General features: G+C 37.8%; 3 protein-coding genes across 3 annotated transcripts; 2 read left to right on the top strand and 1 right to left on the bottom strand.

Moving 5' to 3' along the window:
* The first annotated feature begins 1,697 nt into the window (after window positions 1-1,697).
* On the top strand, window positions 1,698-3,500 carry LOC128236545 (uncharacterized). Its single transcript, XM_052951466.1, has 4 exons — window positions 1,698-1,802; window positions 2,108-2,149; window positions 2,324-2,379; window positions 3,026-3,500. Exons 1-4 carry the CDS (start codon window positions 1,760-1,762, stop codon window positions 3,221-3,223), a joined length of 339 nt encoding a protein of 112 aa, XP_052807426.1. The 5' UTR covers window positions 1,698-1,759; the 3' UTR covers window positions 3,224-3,500.
* Window positions 3,501-4,089: 589 nt separating this feature from the next.
* On the top strand, window positions 4,090-5,197 carry LOC128237716 (luc7-like protein 3). The gene is made up of 2 exons (XM_052953298.1): window positions 4,090-4,749; window positions 4,790-5,197. The coding sequence occupies exons 1-2, from the start codon at window positions 4,090-4,092 to the stop codon at window positions 5,195-5,197; spliced, it is 1,068 nt and encodes a 355-aa protein (XP_052809258.1).
* Window positions 5,198-6,772: 1,575 nt separating this feature from the next.
* LOC128237715 (short stature homeobox protein 2-like) lies at window positions 6,773-8,100 on the bottom strand. Its single transcript, XM_052953296.1, has 2 exons — window positions 8,097-8,100; window positions 6,773-7,263 (listed from the first exon to the last, which is right to left on the bottom strand). The coding sequence occupies exons 1-2, from the start codon at window positions 8,098-8,100 to the stop codon at window positions 6,773-6,775; spliced, it is 495 nt and encodes a 164-aa protein (XP_052809256.1).
* Between the last annotated feature and the right edge of the window lie 13,124 nt (window positions 8,101-21,224).

Here is a 21,224-nt window from a genome sequence, read left to right as displayed (position 1 = left end):
CACTGGAATATGCTGTACAGTTTCCAACGTAGAAAAAGAGAATTGGGGAGAAACCAGAAATCGTGGCTTTTTCGTCACAAAGGGAAGATACCCTAAGCGCCTGTACTAAATGTACTGTACAAAATGGTGCCTTCCGCCGTAGCAAATGAGTAATTTATCACGGGTTATACACACACTGAGGTTGATATTGTTAGAAAAGACCAATACCATCAATACATTATTTAAGAACATGTCTGATAAAGATAAGCTGTCTTTTTACTACCAAATAATATGTTGTCAATACATTTTCCAAAACCTCCAATACTATTCTGAATAATAGGATTTTTATTTATGGAATTAATATTGAGTTAATACTTCTTTTTAAGGTCGTTAACATATGCAAATGAACGAAGAATGGTTTAGAGCGCGAGTGCGTAGACTATTGTATCTTTCGGTCTTTCGATATAAAGCATACATGTATTTCAAATATATATATTTATCAAACGCATTTTGCGTAAGCTATACCGTCCATTGAAACACCGGATGGACTATCGTTACCTGATGTATAGTATGTACCGGCATATATTAAGTGCCTAATAGTGTGATAGTTTACTAGTTTATGATTTACTTAATCGCTTACAGTGCATTGGATTTTTCATAATTCTTATCAAGAGGCAGGTTGGTCTCCTCCTCCTCCGCCTCCTTCTCTGCCACCCCCTCCTTCTCCTCCGCTTCCTCCTCCTCCTCCGCTTCCTCCTCTCCACTTCCTCCTCCTCCTCCTCCTCCTCCTCCTCCTCCTCCTCCTCCTCCTCCTCCTCCTCCTCCTCCGCTTCCTCCTCTTCCTCCTCCTCCCCCCTCCGCCTCCTCCTCTTCCGCCACCTCCCCCGCCTCCTCCTCCTCCTTCTCTTCTCCTCCTACTCCTCCACTTCCTTCTCCTCCTCCCCCGCCTCCTCCGCCTCCTCCCCCGCCTCCTACTCCGCTTCCTCCTCCTCCTCCCCCTCCTCCTTCGCTCCCGCCTCCTCCTCCACCTCATCCGCCTTCTTCCTCGTTTCCGCCTCCGCCTCCTCCTCCGCTTCCTCCTCCTCTGCCACCTCCTCGGCCTCCTCCTCCGCAACCTCCTCCGCCTCCTTCTCCTCCTTTATCTCTTCCTCCTTCTCTGCTTCCTCCTCCTCCTCCTCCGCCTCTTCCTCCGCCTTCTCCTTAAAACATACCATTCATTTCATTAATTATTTTACATGTTTACAGTTATATTAATATATAATCATTAATGTTTTCATCACAAAATTGCCATAACATTAAATAAAAATGAATATAGATAATATTATGTAGCTTGTTAAGGCTTCTTTAAGACTACGAAACATTTATTTAATTGCAATATGTTGCATATAATAACAGTTATATAATACTATTGCCTGTGTGTTTGTAGATTTCATAATATGTAGAATGCTATTTCAGGTAGGAGCTTTTTTTGGACATTTAGCAGTTAAATAATTGTGTACATACACCTGCTCGACAAATCCACTTTCAATACCGACTGAATTCAATGCTAGGTTCATGATTTGATTTAATGTTGAGATAGGAAAACAAATATGAAAATCTATAGGTTTTCCAATAGAGTGTTATATAACGTATTGAAATAAGTTGGCAACCGTTCAAAAACAAATGGATTTGTGCGACGAACGGGTATTGATAATATTTTATGAATATTAGTAATTTCAAATTGCACAAGATCACATTTACGCGGACATTAGCGCATTGTGTACTTCAATTCGCTTGTAAAATGGATAAAGCTTTTGGAATTATTTTACTTCTTGGCTTCGCCGGTAATAAATATATTAAATAATAATAAAATAATAATAATAATAATACAAATAATAATAATAATAATAATAATAATAATAATAATAATAATAATAATAATAATAATAATAATAATAATAATAATAATAATAATAATAATGATAATAATAGTAATAATAATAATAATAATAATAATAATAATAATAATAATAATAATAATAATAATAATAAAAACAATAATATTATTTGTGTTGAATCTTTTAAAGGTTTTGATTGTTTAAAATGAATTTAATCGGATTGGGTTAATATTCTGTTTGACTTTCCAAAGGTGTCGTAAACACGCAACTGCCGGGTTTACTGAAACTCACCGGTAATATTACATTTCAAATAATAATAAAAATAATAATAATGAAATTAAAAAAAATAAATAATAATAATTAATAATAAAATTAATATTGTTATTTGTGTTGAATCTTTTAAAGGTTTTCATTGTTTTAAATGAATTTAATCTGATTGGGTTAATATTCTGTTTGACTTTCCAAAGACAAAATATGCAAGATGCTGCAGGATTTTGTGAAGACCGCCTCGCGCGCAGGGGTGGTAAGCTACAGTGTGTCTTAGTTACACCTTTTCATTTAACCTCGATTGTATAGACGTCTGAATTTATATGACTCACAATGAAACCATTACCTGGTTAAAAACCGACCATGATGTACTTTTGGAAAGTCGTTTAAAATATATTGTAGAGAGGTATGAACCAATGATAACTTAACTGGAATGAACACATGATGTCCATTTGCTATTTCAATAGTTAAAGGGGAGCAATTTAAGGCTTTCAGACACGAAACCACTAGATTTAAAAAAAATTGCAGTAATGATGGAGAATATGTCGTATGATTTTCTAAGAAATGGAAAATCGACTGTTTTCATGAAACCTATACGAATATCTTGATATGTTATTTTTTTTCTAAACTGCAACCAAATTAATGGTGGATAATTTAAAAGTTTTCACGATACCTGATATTTAACTCATTAATCTTAACGTTACCAGTTGCCTATTAATATATATATGTATTTGTATACAAGATGTTGATTTTTTTTCGCAAAAGTTTTCATGTAATATCTCCGACAATTGCGGAACCATTCATCGGACTCCACACACTTTAACCACACCAATTGCGTTTTTACCCCGAAAATGACATCAATCCGGCAATGCATTCCTTAAATGGTTATATGGTTATTTCAGATACCTTTTGGTGAGGATGGGAGGACGATAAGCTGGTCCTTTAAAGGTATGATGGTTGGCTTCCATTGGAAATACATGGGAATATGCACTGACTCCAAAACGGGCCATACTGAGACAGTGTTCATGGAAAGCAGAGGGGGAGCCATGGACCACTGCTTAACGAACCTCATAGGGAGACTCAACAGAGAGGAACTTTAATTGTTTACTATTATCAGGAATGCAGACACTTGATACAGTTCTTTAGTGATACTGATTTAGTTTCTTTATACATTCGAATGGCAAATGTTTTAAGACATATAAACATATAGCAAGTTTAAAATCTTTAATACCTACCTAGTTTCCAGCTTTGAGGTTTTCAAAATGTGAAGAAGAATATTAAGAAGAAATAACAATCTTTGTAACAAATGACCAGCTTATGAAAATGATTTGCACTTAATTATGTATTGTACTAAATTTGAAAGTTATGAATCTTTTACATCGTTTTGTGATAATAAGTTTTCAAATATGATTCAGGTCTACTTTAAGCGGTATCTTAGTTCAATGAATCATTATGACATATGAAATAACACTGAAGGGAAATAAAATAAATATCTACACTGTTGAAGAAATACGAATAACTCTTTAACCGCCGCACAAGCTAATATATCAAATACCCGTTTAATTTGTTTCTGACCGCGTATTTTTGGCTAATAGCGTCAAATGCCCATTTGTGATCAAACATTACCATGTCAGTATACAATCCTCAAGCAGTGTTGAGTTATAGTAAAATAGTATTAGTATGCGTTTACCAAAATAAATGGGCATGGAGCGTCGCAGAGTGTTTGAAATACAAAAATTCCAAATACTGTTTAAATCTAACGACTCACCTGATAAATATAACTTACGACTGATTGCGGATTAAAGGTTCTTTCTTGTTTAAATCAAATTACGATTATCTTATCCAATAAATACACAGAATCAAAGGAGCGTATCCTCCTTCTCATGGAACACAAGGAGCGAATCCTACTCCTACTCCTCCTTAACCTCATGGAACACAGGGAGCGACTCCTACTCCTCCCAACCTCATGGAGCGCCGAGAGCGCCGCAGGGAGCGCCGAGAGCGCCGCAGGTGGCGCCTAGAGCGCCACAGGGAGCGCCGAGAGCGCCGCAGGGAGCGCCGAGAGCGCCGCAGGGAGCGCCGAGAGCGCCGCAGGGAGCGCCGAGAGCGCCGCAGGGAGCGCCGAGAGCGCCACAGGGAGGGCCGAGAGCGCCACAGACAGCGCCGCAGGGAGCGCCGAGAGCGTTACAGAGCGCCGCAAGGAGTGCCAATAGCTCCGAGAGCGCCGCAGGGAGCGTCGAGAGCGCCGCAGGGAGCGTCGAGAGCGCCGCAGGGAGCGTCGAGAGCGCCACAGGGAGGGCCGAGAGCGTTACAGAGAGCGCCGCAGGGAGCGCAGAGAGCGTCACAGAGCGCCGCAAGGAGTGCCAATAGCTCCGAGAGCGCCGCAGGGAGCGTCGAGAGCGCCGCAGGGAGCACCGAGAGCGCCACAGGGAGCGCCGAGAGCGCCGCAGGGAGCGCCGAGGGCGCCGCAGGGAGCGCCGAAAGCGCCGCAGGGAGCGCCGAGAGCGCCGCAGGGAGCGCCGAGAGCGCCACAGGGAGCACCGCGGGGAGCGCCGAGAGCGTTACAGAGAGCGCCGCAGGGAGCGCCGAGAGTGTTACAGAGAGCGCCACAGGGAGCGCCGAGAGCGTTACAGAGAGCGCCGCAGGGAGCGTCGAAAGCGTTACAGAGCACCGCAAGGAGTGCCAATAGCTCCGAGAGCGCCGCAGGGAGGGTCGAGAGCGCCGCAGGGAGCGTCGAGAGCGCCGCAGGTAGCAACGAGAGCGCCACAGGGAGCGTCGAGAGCGCCGCAGGGAGCGCCGAGGGCGCCACAGGGAGCGCCGCAGGGAGCGCCGAAAGCGCCGCAGGGAGTGCCGAGAGCGCCACAGGGAGCACCGCAGGGAGCGCCGAGAGCGTTACAGAGAGCGCCGCAGGGAGCGCCGAGAGCGTTACAGAGTGTTACAGAGAGCGCCACAGGGAGCGCCAATACCGCCGAGAGCGCCACAGGGAACGCCGCAGGGATCGCCGAGAGCGCCGGGGGGAGCGCCGCAGGGAGCGACGAGAGCGCCGCAGGGAGCGGAGGGAGAAAAGACTATGATCCTACAACATCGTTCTTTTTTAATTCAGTACCATTACCCATTCAAATATTATTCTGAAACTGCGCGTATTTGTAAGAGATTTGTGGTCGAGTTAGCGTTAAGTGGCTGTGCTATCGAATGTCATCAAATAGAAATGCCCCCTCAGAGTCAAAACTTTGGCCGGCTGGCACCGGCCACAAGGAAGCGGCAAGAGGACGGTGTTGAACGGTATGAGGACGGTATGAATACGTTATGAAAACGGTAACACTGTATGAACACGTTCATAACACGCTCATAAACCGTTACAGAACGGTGATGAACGGGCAAAAAAAATCCACCGTCTGCAACGTGTTGTAAGCGGGTTGTGAACGTGTCATGAACGTGTTGATACCGTGCCACCGTCTTCATACCGTATTCATACCGTCCTCATTACAGTGTTCATACCGGACTGCCAACGGGTGTTTCCAAAGCGGTACCACCTGATTCTGACGGCGCCGCCTCCCTAACGCATGGGTAACATCCTGTTAACGCCTTGACGTTACCATAACGTCCTATAACGGGTCCATAACGTGTCCTTACCTTCACAGTAGCGTCATATGAACGTGCCATTACCAACAAATTTACTTTTGTCACCGTGTGCCACCGTTTGTCACTAATTATTGGGTATATATAGAGGGGTTTCGTCAGATGAGCTTTACTTTTTCTTGTGTACATGGTCGTATGAGTCGGTGACCAACTGACCAACTGACCATGGATTGTCCTAACAGGGTCCGACTCATGTACATGTTGGCTATTGCCAAGCGTGAGCGTGATGAGTTGGACCTGGACGTCAATGACCACATTGTCAGGAGAAACCAGAGAAGGGCACAGAGAGGCCAACGCAAGAGATGCGCTTGGACGAGGGGGTGGGTGAGGCGTCGCCGTGAGTTTGTCCCCGCTTGTGCTGTTTACACGGGGACACATTGAACACTGAAATTTGCTGTACAGTTTCCGACGTAGAATAAGAGAATGGGAAGAAACCGGAAATCGTGGCTTTTTCGTCACAAAGGAAAGTTACCCTAAGCGCCTGTACTAAATGTACCTGTACAAAATGTTGCCTTCCGCCGTAGCAAATAACGTAATTTATCACGTGTTATACACACACTGAGGCTGATATTGTTAGAAAAGGCCAATACCATCAATACATTATTTAAGAACATGTTTGATAAAGATAAGCTGTCTTTTTATTACCAAATAATATGTTGTCAATAGATTTTCCAAAACCTCGATACTATTCTGAACAATAGGATTTTTATTTATGGAATTAATATTGAGTTAATACTTCTTTTTAAGGACGTTAACATATGCAAATGACCGAGGAATGGTTTAGAGCCCGAGTGCGTAGGCTATGGTATCTTTCGGTCTTTTGATATAAACCATACATGTATTTAAAATATATATATTTATCAAACGCATTTCGCGTAAGCTATACTGTTCATGGAAACACCTGATGGACTATAGTTACCTGAGGTATAGTATGTACCTGCATATATTAAGTGCTTAATAGTGTGATAGTTTACTAGTTTTATCATTTACTTAATCGGTTACAATGCATTTCATTTTTCATATTTTTTATCAAGAGGCAGGTTGGTCTCCTCCGCCACCTCCTCAGCCTCCTCCTTCTCCTCCTCCTCCGCTTCCTCCTCCTCCTCCCCCGCTTCCTCCTTTTCCTCCTCCGCCTCCTCCTCCTCCTCCTCCTCCGCCTTCCCCTCATTCACCTCCACCTCCTCCTTATCCGATTCCTTCTCCGCTTCCTCCTCCTCCGCCGCCACCTCCTCTGGGTCCTCCTCCTTCTTCTCCTCCTCCTCCGCTTCCTCCACCTCCTCCTCCTCCGCCGCCTTTTCCGCCTCCACCTCCTCCTCCCCGCTTTCTAATCGTCCTCCTCCTCCTCCTCCACCACCTCCTCCTCTTCCTTTTCCTCCTCCTCCACCACCTCCCCCGCCACCTCCTCCGCCTCCTCCTCCTCCTTCTCCTCCTCCTCCTACTCCTCCACTTTCTCCTCCTCCGCCTCCTACTCCTCCTCTGCCTCCTCTTCCTCCGCTTTCTCCTCCTCATCCGCCTCCTCTCCGCCACCTCCTCCACCTCTCTGCTTCCTCTCTGCTTCCTCCTCCTCCGCCTACTCCTCCGCCACCTCCTCCTAATTCTCCTCCTTCCCCGCCTCCTCCTCTGCCTCCTCCTTAAACATACCATTTCATTTATTAGTTTACATGTATACAGTTATAATAATACATTTGCATAACTGTTTTTTACATACATGAAACTGCTTATCGTTGATGAGAGTAGCAATATTAGTGCCTTAATGTATCATAAGTTGATATACACAACGTTTCAACAATGAAGGCATTCCCACAACTGACTCCTTTGCATGCGAGACAGACCTTACACAATCAAATCAAATCTTCTTGCAGTTGCATGATACTGGATGGCAGCCAGTTTGACACGTGTGCCGTACTACTTTCATAATATGAGCAGTTGGTGCTGTTTCAGTTGTCACTGTATATAGTTGTTTGTTACTCACTACTTCCCAACCCCAAATTAGCGGGTTCAAAACAGTGTGTCATTCCCAGTCCTGAATTTAAACAAATACCCACAAACTGTATCTTTTAACACATAGTACTTCATCACCACTTTTGATCCAAGCATTGCCATTAATTTGCACAACGGTATCTTTCATTCTTATAAGAATATCATATAAAACCAATTTTTTATATAAATGGCCTCAATTTTACGATTCCGATAAATATTCCGATGAATTAATGAAACATTTAGACATTTCCACCGGTTGTCTACGGGATATATACCTGATGGGTTTAGTACGTGACCTCATATGATATATACGGGGCTGAGGAAACCATATTCGGGTTCGAGTTTCGCTCTCACCCATACGGGTTCCTTTGTCCTGTACATTCCATATCGGGTCACCTACTAACCTCGTAACGTATATATCACGTCTACAATATGGTAGCATGTTTAAATGATTCCTTTATTTATCGGAGTCGGAAAATAGACGATATATGCGATATAAATTTGGTGAGCCAATATGGAAATATATTGGGTCGCCGGTCATGGCCCATTGTTGTCGCGTCATTCATGTTGGAGGCTTGATAAAGACAAAATCCAGAAACTCATACTTTTGTTTACATATTTCAACATTTTGCCCCCAAAATCACATTTCACAATATATGTGTCTCCACATAAGGTATCTATGGTGATGTAATAATATCTATTAAATAACTTTATTCTGATATATTTATTGCTAGATTTAATTTTGATATAGAAAACTCCCAGAAAAGCATACTTTAATTTACATTTCTTTTAAATTTTACCTTAAAAATCCAATTTAACAATATATGATTTGCCCAATATTAACCATGTAATGGTGATGTATCATATCTTTTTTTATAGTAATTTTGCTATTTCTATGGCTAAACCATGAATTTGATACAGACAATTTCCAGAAGCTCTATTTTCAACATTTTACTTAAAATCACAATATCGAACACCACAAATATGCAAGAATCATTTCGGTGTATTTTTTCCGTTATCAGTATTTTAAGCGACGGGGTCAATGGTCTATTCGAGCGTTGTTTTCCGTTGTTTTTGTTATGTCAATAAAATTAATAAACAAAGCCATTTTAAAATGTATGTTGGGTTAGTAAGATGTCAGCATGGCAATTAAAATATTAGTTAAAATAGAGAGAACATACGGATTTAAAGTGAAACAAGACGTCTCATAGGTTGATTATTGCCATTGCCTTTGCGCTTTTTAAAGAGTCAAAAGACGTGGAAAATTTAATTGTTTACGACACGGTATACAATATTTGTATGGGAGTAAGTCATTCATCTTAGTTCAGATTTCATTTCGGAGAATTGGTCGGTGTTCATCTTCAAGGCATTTTGGTCACTGTTTGTGTCTAAAACGTTGAACTGTATGTTTATATTTACATATTTCGAGATGAAAACATTCACTTCATTTAAGAGGAAGATGTAGTTTTTTTTCTTGTATATATCTCACAATGGCAACAATCCATCTTAACTCCTGAAAGGCTTAGTCTATTCCCTTTAAAATGGTTTACAATATGCTAATATAACTATTTTATACTCGGCGAGGCAAGCCAAACTCGTCGTTTATGTTGGTACGAATAAATACCAGGGACACATTTCTGAAAACTGATATTTTTTAGTTATTTAAATAAATTTTTATTAGTTAGTTTACAGTTGATACTTATTTCTTATGAAATGTGAAAAACCGAAAAGCTTATAGAATAATCGTTGAGTCCTTTTCCTGGGTAGCAAACAGTACTGTATTTGTGTCCTTTTAGAGAAATAACCCAAGTCGGGACTACATAGTTTGGCAGTTTTCTACCCTGGTGTCAGTGATATTGCTGTTCGTATTTTGGAGACACAGTTTGGATTGTTTTAAGATGAAATAAAATTTCGATACATTTTTTTTATAGAATAAATGGAATCGTAAAAATCAGCTACACAATATTTTTGCATAAGTTTTCACTGAAGTATCGGTTTAAATGGAGCTTTTTACTATCAGTAATGATAAATGAAACGGTCCGTAGTTAGGGCGTGATCGAAATTATCTTTTCAATGACCAGAAAATAAATAAATAAATTTGAACGAAGTTTATTACTGGATGCACCAAATGTTGAATTATAAAATTAGATATTACGTCGGTATTTTCAAGTGTAAATAACTTCCCGTAGCAACAAAGCAAATACACATGTATACCATTATTTATTGAACTTCTGTTTTATTTTTGGTCGTTGACTTTCATGAAGGGCACCTTGAAGGACAATTCGTCCTCGATAAAATGGTATACGTGATGCATGTGGCGTATTTATATTAATTTAGACCGAACTCCAGTGGGGCTTGTAAATTAAATCTCACTCAATAAAAGAAAAAATGTGTAGAGTACTCTCATAAACAAAAGCACATGCTTCATTTTGTAGAAAAAAGAGAATTAAATGAGTTTTATTGTACATGTAAAATTATATATATATTTTTAATTACAGTTTTGTTTTGTTTTAAAATGAGCGAGTCATTTGTACAAGAAACTGTAGTTTCAGTGGGTTTTACTGGTTGGCACGTGAATTTTTGATTATTGGTCCGCGCCACAGCGCGGGCCATAATCACAAGGTTTTATTGGGAAGGCAATGGTGTCGGAAATGAGATTTGTATCCTTTGAAAGGCTTTCGAATTGAGTATGTTCAGTTTAAGTTTAAATGGCCGTAATGATGTTGAGATATTGGTGTATTTTAGATAAATTTCAAGTTCATTTGTACTTTGCGCTTTAAATGAAGAAAAAATAATGTTTTCGGATATCAGTATGTATACTTTACTTGGTTGTTTCCATACGGCCAGTTTGGTTATACATTTTCACGACCAAAGAAAGTGAAACCAAGCATGTACTTTCGATATAGGCTGTACAATCACAATGCATATTGGCGTAAAGACATCACATATTTACTTCATGCTGCTGTATCTTATGATAAACTTTGTTTGAAACAGCAAATTGGGATTTGTATGAAAATTTTGAAACCATCTGGGCATGATTTTGCTTTCTGTCAAACAACAGCTGAGGATGTACGTGCACGGTCTAGTAATGATGAAAATACCTTGAATTCATATATGTCTATGAAAAACATATGAGGGACGGTTGCTTACTTTCGTAACGCTCTGTATGATTTATTTGTAATGTTTCGTTGTTTGGGCCCACCTACTTTATTTATGACATTGTCTGCTGATGACCTTCACTGGCCTGAGTTGGGTATGTCGTTGGAAGATTTGTCTTACGATGAAGCTATTAATTGCCAGTCGTTTTATACTGGCATGAGATCAGATCCACTATTAACTGCTGTGCATTTTGATCGCAGGTTTACAGCATTAATGCGGTTTGTTATTCATAGTAGACAGAAACCTTTGGGTAATGTGAATGACTATTTCGCTAGAGTAGAGTTTCAGAACAGAGGATCACCACATTATCACATGTTTTTTGGGGTGGAAAATGTTCCAAATGGAGTTTCAAATGATACACGGGCATAGTTACTGCGCTACATTGATAAAACAGTCCACACTCGCATTCCTGGTGATGATGACCCACATTTAAAACGTTTAGTATTAAAGTTACAAACACATTCACATACCAGTTATTGCATCACATACCAGTTATTGTATGCCTTCTTCACGGCCTCCATGCAGATTTGGCTTCCCTAAAAAACAGTGTTCCAAAACCTGTATATTAACACACTTTCATGCTACCAAGAACAAGGGACAGTTTTATCAGACTTATAGACCAGCAGATTCTTGCAATATTAATGCATACAATCCCTCAATTTTACTTCACTGGAGAGCTAACATGGACATACAGATCATAAATGATGCAAATGGTGCTGCATATTATGTTTGTCATTATTTGTGCAAATCTGAACCAGATGAACTTAAATTGGCACTGGCTAACTTGATTAATACTGTTTTCAAACAGAATCCAAACTTGACCAGTTTCCAACGCCTTTGGAACATAGGTATATGTGCATTAAAAATATAGGCGAGTATCTGCACCAGAAGCAGCTTTTAGATTAAGTGCTTTAAAATTGCTGCAAAGCTCAAGGACAGTTGTTTATCTGAATACCAGGCCTGTTGAAAATAGATATTGTATGTTACGACCTACTTCAGAAATAAATGAACCGGAAAATGATAATACAAATGTTTTTGTCTACAACCTTATAGATTACTACTGTTCACGACCAGACAACATGGAAATGATGTCATTGTGGTACTTTGCTTCATGGTTCACGAAATGCCCTGCTTCCATATCCACTCGGCAAAAATCGGAAAGAGTTTTTATACAAAGATATGATGTTTGGGTAAAAAGAAGAACAAAATTTGCTGTTCGTTTTCCAACATTCTCTGTTTCATCAGATGCTTATTACTTTGCTCTCTTGATGTTGCTTTTGCCTTTTCGCATTGAATCCGATTTGTTGAGTGGCTATGATTGTGCTAAAGATGCATTTGTTGCGAAGCATGCTTTGCTTGATCACTCCATGGGAATGCATAATTCATTTCTGCAACAAGTAGAGGCTAGTATGCGAAGAATTCAACTTGCAGAGGCTGAGTTAAACCATGAGAGCCAAGATGATTGTGATGTAGACATTGATTTTAGACCATGTGATGTGCAGAGATATTTTGACCCGCATCAATACAGCTCTAATACTATTGACACTGAATCTACACATTACCACCAACTTTCAGCTTGTTCTATGAATGTGTTAACATTTGAGACATCTGTACAGACTCTTACTACATGCCAGATGCGTGCAATTAACATTGTGCAACATCACTTCGCGCATAACATTCAAGAGCCGCTTCGGCTTTTTATAACAGGGGGTGCTGGTGTTGGTAAATCATTCCTTTTGAAAATGATTGTTGCTTTCCTACAATTGTTTACTAGCAGTGTGGAATGTCTCCTGTCAGGTGTTGTCCTCCCACAGGGACTGCAGCTAAACACATTTCTGGTCAAACTATTCATTCATTGTTTAACATTCCAGTTGACAAATACTTAAACTATGCATCTGTTACTGCTTTCCAGTTGAGAAAGTTGCAAAAGAGATTTTCAGGCGTACATACTTTGGTCGTTGATGAAATCAGCATGGTTAGTGATCGTTTATTTACTTTTATTAGCAGAAGATTTTCTGAAATATTTGGGAACAACAGCCCATTTGGTGGCCTAAATGTAATGATATTTGGAGACTTCTTTCAGATAAGACCCGTTTGTGGTTCATTTGTTTTCAAAAATAGAGTCCTTTGGGAGCTTTTCAAACCTGTCTTTCTGCGCACAAACGTTCGACAAAATAGTGATAGAGAGTTTATTCAACTGTTGAATCGAGCTAGAGTAGGAATGTTGTCACAGTCAGATTTCACCCTTCTGAAATCCAGACTTACTGGACATGGAAATAGCTTGCATTTTTCCAACACGTGCAGCAGTTTGTGAACAAAACAATCAATGCCTTGATGAACAACAATCAAATGTTTACATTGTTCATCCAGAACATGTATTTGGAGGTAATGATCAAGCTGCTGGTCAAAATTGTCCACCTCTTTTTATTCCAACTGACGACCGCGATGCAGGGAACATGCCAAATGTACTCCGGTTCTCCATTGGTTCAAGGGTTATGTTATTGCGTAACCTTGATATCACAGTTGGATTAGTTAATGGTGCAATTGGAACTGTTCATGCTGTAAGCTTGGATAATAGTGGGGATATATCAGACATTTTTATACACTTTGACGATATACATTTACCTCAACATACACAAAATGAAAACCAAAATATTGTTGCTATAAGTATGATAGAGCACACATTCCCATTTGCTGGCAGGTCAATAACAAGACGAACATTTCCATTAACATTATCTTGGGCTTGTACTATTCACAAAGTTCAGGGAATGACAATATCGGAATCATATGTTGACATTGGCTCATCAATTTTTCAACCAGGCATGACATATGTTGCTTTGAGTAGAGTTACCACTTTACAAGGCTTACACCTTCTTCGACTTGATACAAAAAAAATTATGCTAATGATGAGGTTTTAGAAGAATATCAAAAACTTCGTGAAAATGTGGAATTACTGTAAATTTTGCTACTGTACATGGATTGGATGTTTGTGCCTAGTATTTTGGTTTATATGTGATTGCCATTCTTGTTCTAACATTACATGTTCATAAACTTTTTTTGTTATGAAATCCAGCAATATCAAATTTAACACACTTATTTTCAATACAACCATTTGTCAAATGACCAAGTTTCAACAATATTTCTCATCAACTTCTTATGATCTTAACAACTTATTGCAAATTTTACATTGTCTATTAACTAATCTACTTTATTATTGACATATTCTCCATTGTTCAAGATGAAACTTGTAGCAACATGAAATTTTAACCATACGAATGCTTTCGCATCATTTGCTAAAATAATTATTATATGATAATATTATAATGCATATTTTTGTGCATAGGGGCTCAATGCATTACAATGCAGCTATGTTCAGCTACTCATTCATAAAACAAAAATAGAGTGAAATAGTACAAAAGCTCAATCATAAATTGTTTGCTACCTTTATCCTAAGAGAACAGTAAATGAAAATAGTAGCCTACATTTAAGCACATGTTCATTGCCAAATTAGTTATTACTTCCATGGAACATTAAGGTGGAACGCGACTATGACTTTTTTTTCGAGTTACTGTCTGACAATTAGTATACGAATAGAAGGACATATTCCCAATTAGGGACTGTTTTTACATTTTCAATATTCGAAACAGTTTTGAAACTATGACTCCTCAACATATACCACTGACGTCAGTTTTGAGACGTCTCTCATATTTTTGCGTTCCAGCTACAATAACCGATAGTTTCACCAATTTTTCGTTTACCGCTAAGAAATTTTAACCTCAAGTGCATTTTGTGAAAACGTTTACGCACATATATTTTTCGTTCTCTTGTTTTACTTTATTTATTCAAAATTTGTCTTTAACGTCAATTCTCGCGGGAAAAACGGCGTCGTGTTTCGCTGAAAAAAATGCGCCTTTCTTTAATTCTTGAAAAAACTGCTCGTTTAATTTTTGATTTTTTTAAATACATGTATTCAATGTTTTATTACAAATCGCCTGATATAAAAAAATGTAGCTCACCGACTTCGTTTTTGCGCAGTATCAAGTAAACTAACCCCTATACATGCTCTTTTTCATAACGTATTGTTATAAAACGTTTAGCATGACGTAAATCGAACTATTATTTACGCTAATAAGAGCTAAGTTTTGAATAAACCACTGATCAATAACATATAACAGTTGTTGTTAATTTTAGTTAAATTGATAACTCAACATTGTTTTCTTCTGTTGAATTCCGAATAGTTAACATTATTAAATCATTAAAGCACTGATTATAAATGAGGTATAGTTAAAGTGACATGCTTATCCAAAATCCATGCATAAACATGTATAACAAGATCAATTTTGTCTAATAAAACTTCTTACTCAATTATGCATTTATGGAAAATATTAATTAATGGTTACAATATTTTAACCGCGTGTTTAATAACAGAATGCGCAAAAACATTAAATTATTAGTGAATGCTAAAATATTAACCGTGTCTACTTTAATCTCATAATGAAAAAATACCATGTTTTATGCTCATTTTTTTTTCAAGTCAACTCGGTATTTCTCATAAGAACCTTTGTTTCGACCAGTTTTCTGCAACCAAGCGTCAGATCACACACGACCTTACTATCATTGAAGTCAAATATACTTATTTTATTTGCATGTAGAATATAAGTTTTTTATTTATACTTATATATATAGCTATATCCTACCTATATAAATATTTTGACACCAATATGCTTTAATTTTAAACTGTACTATTATTGTATATAATATTACTTATGTTCTACGTCTATCAATGTTTGAATATATTATGGATATGTCCAGCCATGGGGGAAATTAAGATATTGAGTTGAGTTGAGATGGGAGAGTAAGTGTGCATCTTTAAATAGTTACTATAAGCTCATTTTGTTAAGGGTTGTTATAGCTTACATACAAACACACGCACAAAACGTACAATAAAGTCACGTACGCAAGCACGCTTAAAAACGCACCCCAAAACACCATCCCACACTCAAGCATGCGTGCACACGCATGCATATATGCGCACGCGCTCGCTCTCTCTCTCTCACACACACACACACACACACGCGCGCGCGCACGCACGCACGCACGCACGCACACACACACACACTTACATGCGCAAACGATCATACGCACGCCCATGCACACACACACACACACGCACGCGCAAACACATACACGCTCTCACGCACATGTACGCTCTCAAACGCAGGCATGTATGAACAAACGCTCGCGCGCGCACGCACACACGCACGCACGCACGCACGCGTGCACAGACATTGTACGCACGGCAGGGACATTGAATGCGTAATAAGGTAGCTATGTTGGCTTCTGTATCATGGGCATTGAATGCATCGCCGAAAGTTGTCTCATGAAGTTGCTTGTACGCACGAGAAGCTTTGATTGCGTGGTAAAGTCAGGAAAACAAAATAACTTGTTATGGATTCAAACAAACAATGCATTGATTAACAAAATTAAACATTTTACTGCACTAGAAACATTAACTTTCAGATCATCATTTGGGCAATTTGGAACATATATTTTATCATAGTGTGTGTGTGTGTGTGTGTGTGTGTGTGTGTGTGTGTGTGTGTGCGTGTGCGTTTGCGTGCGTGCGTGCGTGCGTGTGTGTTTGTTCGTGTGCATGGGCGTGCGTGCATCTACGAGTATGTGGGCGTATACGTGCGTTCGTGTGAGTGAATTTGTGTGAACTATAACAACCCCTAATAAGATGAGATAAAAGAAACAATTCAATGTGATCATTTACAATCAGTGCAAACACTCGTATTAAACACAAATACGATTTACCACAACTAATACTATTGTTTTAATATGCCTTTAAGAATAAATACATATTGAAAACAATGGTTCTTATGAAGAATACCGAGTTTAATTTGAAAGAAATATGAGACCATAGTAAATCCTTTAGCATTCACCAAAAAAAAAAAGATTCATTTTTGCGCTTTCTACTATTAAATAAACAGTTACAATCTTGTTATCAGTGAATAATATTTTGTATGAGTTTATTATTTAGTAAGAAGTTAGGGTTTATCAGTCAATAAATGTTTGTTATACATGTGGAATATTGATTTTGAATAAGAGTTTCACTTTAAAACTTTAGTGTGATTTAAATTAACGCCGATGTAACATTCAATTTTGACCCCGTTATATATTGACCACATGAGTCATTTTCTTTCTGTTCAAAGAATGACATTTTTTAACATCAGGAACTGACCATCCCCCACCCATCCCCAAACCGTAGCGTAACAAATGACCCTCGTTGAAAATGTTCAAGAGTTATATTCACTACCAAACTTAGTCAATAATATGGTTACCTCTATTAGTGGAATTTATTAATTGTATATGTTTTTATTCAACAATAACCGATTGACTACATCAAACTTAGATTCAAAACACTGAACTCTATAGTCGCGTATTTTATAGATCTTTAAACTATTACATTTTTCTCCGATAGTGACATACAGAAGAAAACTTGGATGATTTTAAGGAGGGGGGGGGGGGGGGCTGCACCCCCTTTACTGCCAGGATCCGTTTGTGCTTATTACAATGCAGATTTATGTCGATTATCATTTTTTGGTTTGTTAGTTTTATTTTGTGTATGAAATGGGTGTCACGCACTGGATTTACTATGCTTTTGCTTAGTTTAGAGCCTAATAACTGAAGATATAACTGCAGATCTCTACTAATACTTATTAAAGAAATTGGTAACTAATAAAGTAGTAGAACCGTTTATTGTTGCGTTATTACTGTAGATGTATATATAAAAAACAAAGCATTAATCAGCATAGTCACAGCTCATAGCATAGTGACTGGAACGATTATTGATGTGTATTATCAAAATATTATAATTCGGCAAATGAGATTGCTTAATAATTAAGAAAGCCTCTCATTAAAATAGCCGCCAGATTTAAGTCATTAATTTATAAAGCTGGTTATTCAGCGCCCGTCTTGTGTGGAATTAGATATTTTGTACAACAACAATAACAAATATCCCTAACATAAAACTGATCAGACACTCTAAGATTTCTAATCTTTCCATTTAATAAACAAAAACAATTCGATTAACGTCATGCTAAACGTTTAAATACACTACGTATTGAAAAAGAAACAGGTATAGATTATTTAATACTGCGCAAAAACGAAGTCGGTGAGGTACCCTTTTCAAGATATCAGGCGATTTGTAATAAAACATTGAATTCATGTATTTAAAAAAGTCAAAAATTAAACGAGCAGTTTTTTCAAGAATTAAAGAAAGGCGCACTTTTTTCAGCGAAACACGACGCCGTTTTTCCCGCGAAAAATGACGTTATAGACGAATTTAGAAACAATAACGTTCAACAAAAGAAAGAAAAATATATGTGCGTGATCGTTTTCACAAGACGCACTTGACGTTGAAATTTCATAGCTGTAAACAAAGAATTGATGAAAATATCGGTTATTGTAGCTGGAACGCAAAAATATGAGAGACGTCTTGAAATTGACGTCAGTGGTACATTTTGAAGACTCGTAGATTCAAAACTGTTCCGAATATTGAAAAAGTAAAAACAGTCCCTAACTGGACATATGCTCTTCTATTCGTATACCAATTTTCAGACAGTAACTCGAAAAAAAATTCATAGTCGCGTTCCACCTTAAGCCAAAATTTACAAAATTATTCAATTAAAATCTTCCAACATTACAAAATCAGTTTCTTCACTTAAAATAAAATCTTCAGCTGAAAGTTAATTTGTTTGACGATAAATTCAATGCATTTCAGTTGATCACGTCACTGCTGTATAAATAGCTTTCAGTAAATCATGTCGCTGTTGTTGAAATAGCTTTCAGTTAATCATGTCACTGCTGTATAAATAGCTTTCAGTAAATCATGTCGCTGTTGTTAAAATAGCTTTCAGTTAATCACGTCACTGCTGTATAAATAGCTTTCAGTAAATCATGTCGCTGTTGTTGAAATAGCTTTCAGTTAATCATGTCGCTGTTGTTGAAATAGCTTTCAGTTAATCATGTCGCTGTTGTTGAAATAGCTTTCAGTAAATCATGTCGCTGTTGTTGAAATAGCTTTCAGTTTATCATGTCTATGTTGTTGAAATAGCTTTCAGATAATCATGTCGCTTTTGTTGAAATAGCTTTCAATTAATCATGTTGCTGTTGATGAAATAGTTTTCAGTTAATCATGGCGCTGTTGTTAAAACGCTATCAAGATCACCATATTTCAACTGTCAACTGACATAATCTGTGTGTTATGTCAAATAATATTTATCCATCTCTAACATTGATAAATTGTCCATGTCAAATTCAAAGCGAATGCTGTGATTGTTGTAGTAATGACTTAAATGATCAGATAGTATGCATTTCTCTAATATAAAATATATGTGATACATATATGAATACATGCCTGCAACATTTTCCATTTACAACTTCTCACTTAAATTGTTTTTCCAGAAATGGAAAGCTTTCAAGTCACCTCTGTTAAAGAGGCCTTGAAATTGCCTCAAGATGCCAAGATGACAATGGCAGATCAAGTGCTGCAAGTGGAACGTGTCCAGTCCTACACTAATGCCCATTACACTAAGCAGTCATACTGTCCCTGCCTGGTTGGCGATTCTTCAGACTGTGCGTGGCTGAGGGTGTACCAGGTGCCCAAGATTACCCAGTTTTCAACCGGAACCAGCCTTTTGTTGAGAGGAGTTCTAAGAAAATCCGGAGCACAGCCATTCTGGTTTGTCTTACTACAATATTTTTTGTTTTGCATACACAACATTTCAAGGTTTGTTATATATTCTTAAAGTATAAACATATTTAGTCTACTATTTTACCTCACTTTTTATTGACTGTACTTTCTCCATCATTTTACACTTATATGTTTTAAAAACCATACTTTAAGTGAAATCATGAACAGTTAAAATATTTCATTTCATTGATTAATTATATGAATACAACTTTTAAATTTGCGAAATAGCACAAACATGTTGCTAACTTTTACAGGTGTCCAGGATCAACAAAAGTTTGTCCTTGGATGGATGTTATTGTGCCAGACAATGTAAAAGCTGCAGCGCAGCAACTTCCAAAGGAATTAAGACCGCAACAAAACCCTTAAATGAGGCAATTGCTGGGACATCCCCATCAACAGTAACAGGGAAAATAACACAGGTATTTAATTCCAATTCACGTCACACTTTTGTACAATGTCTTTTTCCAGGATTTTTTTATAGCAAATCAAATATTCTTCAGGAGCATATTAAAGCTGCACTTTCACAGATTGAACGTTTTGATAACTTTTTTTATTTTTTGTCTTGAAACGAGCCAATTGATACGAAAATCCATGGAAACAAGTTATATAAGACTACTGACAAAAATTGGATGACAGATTTTTATATTTAAGTTAAAAAAATAATGTTATATACATTTTTCCTAAACATTAATTTTTGAACTGTAATATGCAAATGTGCGGTCTGATCTTTTGTCAGCAATCTTTATCTGTGGTTTGCAGATATTTATGAAAAAAAATGCTCTTTCCAACACAAAAAATATAAAAACTTGAAAAAACAATATATCTGTGAGAGTGCAGCTTTAATAATTTAAAACAAAATCATATAAGGAGAAAATAGTGCTGCTGCCAAGTGATTTAATATGCAGTCATGCATTTACCTTACATTCAAATAAGAATGCATCACAATCGGGTAACACAATTCACTTCCTTCTGATCTGATGTTTACATACTTAAAATAAATGTTTTCCTCATGGAACATTTTCCATTTTGACCCAATGTGTTGGTGAACTTATCTCGGGGTTGAACAGTAGGCAACATGCATGTTTTTTTTAACACTTAAGCAACATTTACCAGTAAATATGTCGCATTTTCGTTTATGACATTAATAAGATATAAAATTGCACTATTAAATGTTTTCATGGTAACCCTCTAGCTTGAAGCCTAGGGCTAGTCATCAGGCTTGTGGAAATTCCTAGATGGTAACCCTATCGGGTTAGCTCATTTTCAATCACAGTTCGGCAAATTTCTGTTTCAAAGAACAATCACAAAAGTTTTTAATTTGTTTTGTAATATTGACCTCAATTCTATCATAAGTGATAATTTTATACCTACAAATAAGGTTAAAATAGTGTTGTTGTTTTCCAGGCTAGTAAAATGGATTTGAGCTAGTTGTATTTCTCAGTTACTAGCCAGAAAGAGCTAATAGTTTGATTTTTTTGGCAAAGACTGGTCATGCCTGAAAATAACATGTGTTTCAAGCCTACAAATACTGTAAAAAAACAACTCCATGTTGTTATATCACTATT

The sequence above is a fragment of the Mya arenaria genome, chromosome 6, assembly GCF_026914265.1.
Source record: "Mya arenaria isolate MELC-2E11 chromosome 6, ASM2691426v1".
Lineage (NCBI taxonomy): Eukaryota > Metazoa > Mollusca > Bivalvia > Myida > Myidae > Mya > Mya arenaria.
This window is presented reverse-complemented; position numbering and strand designations above follow the sequence as displayed.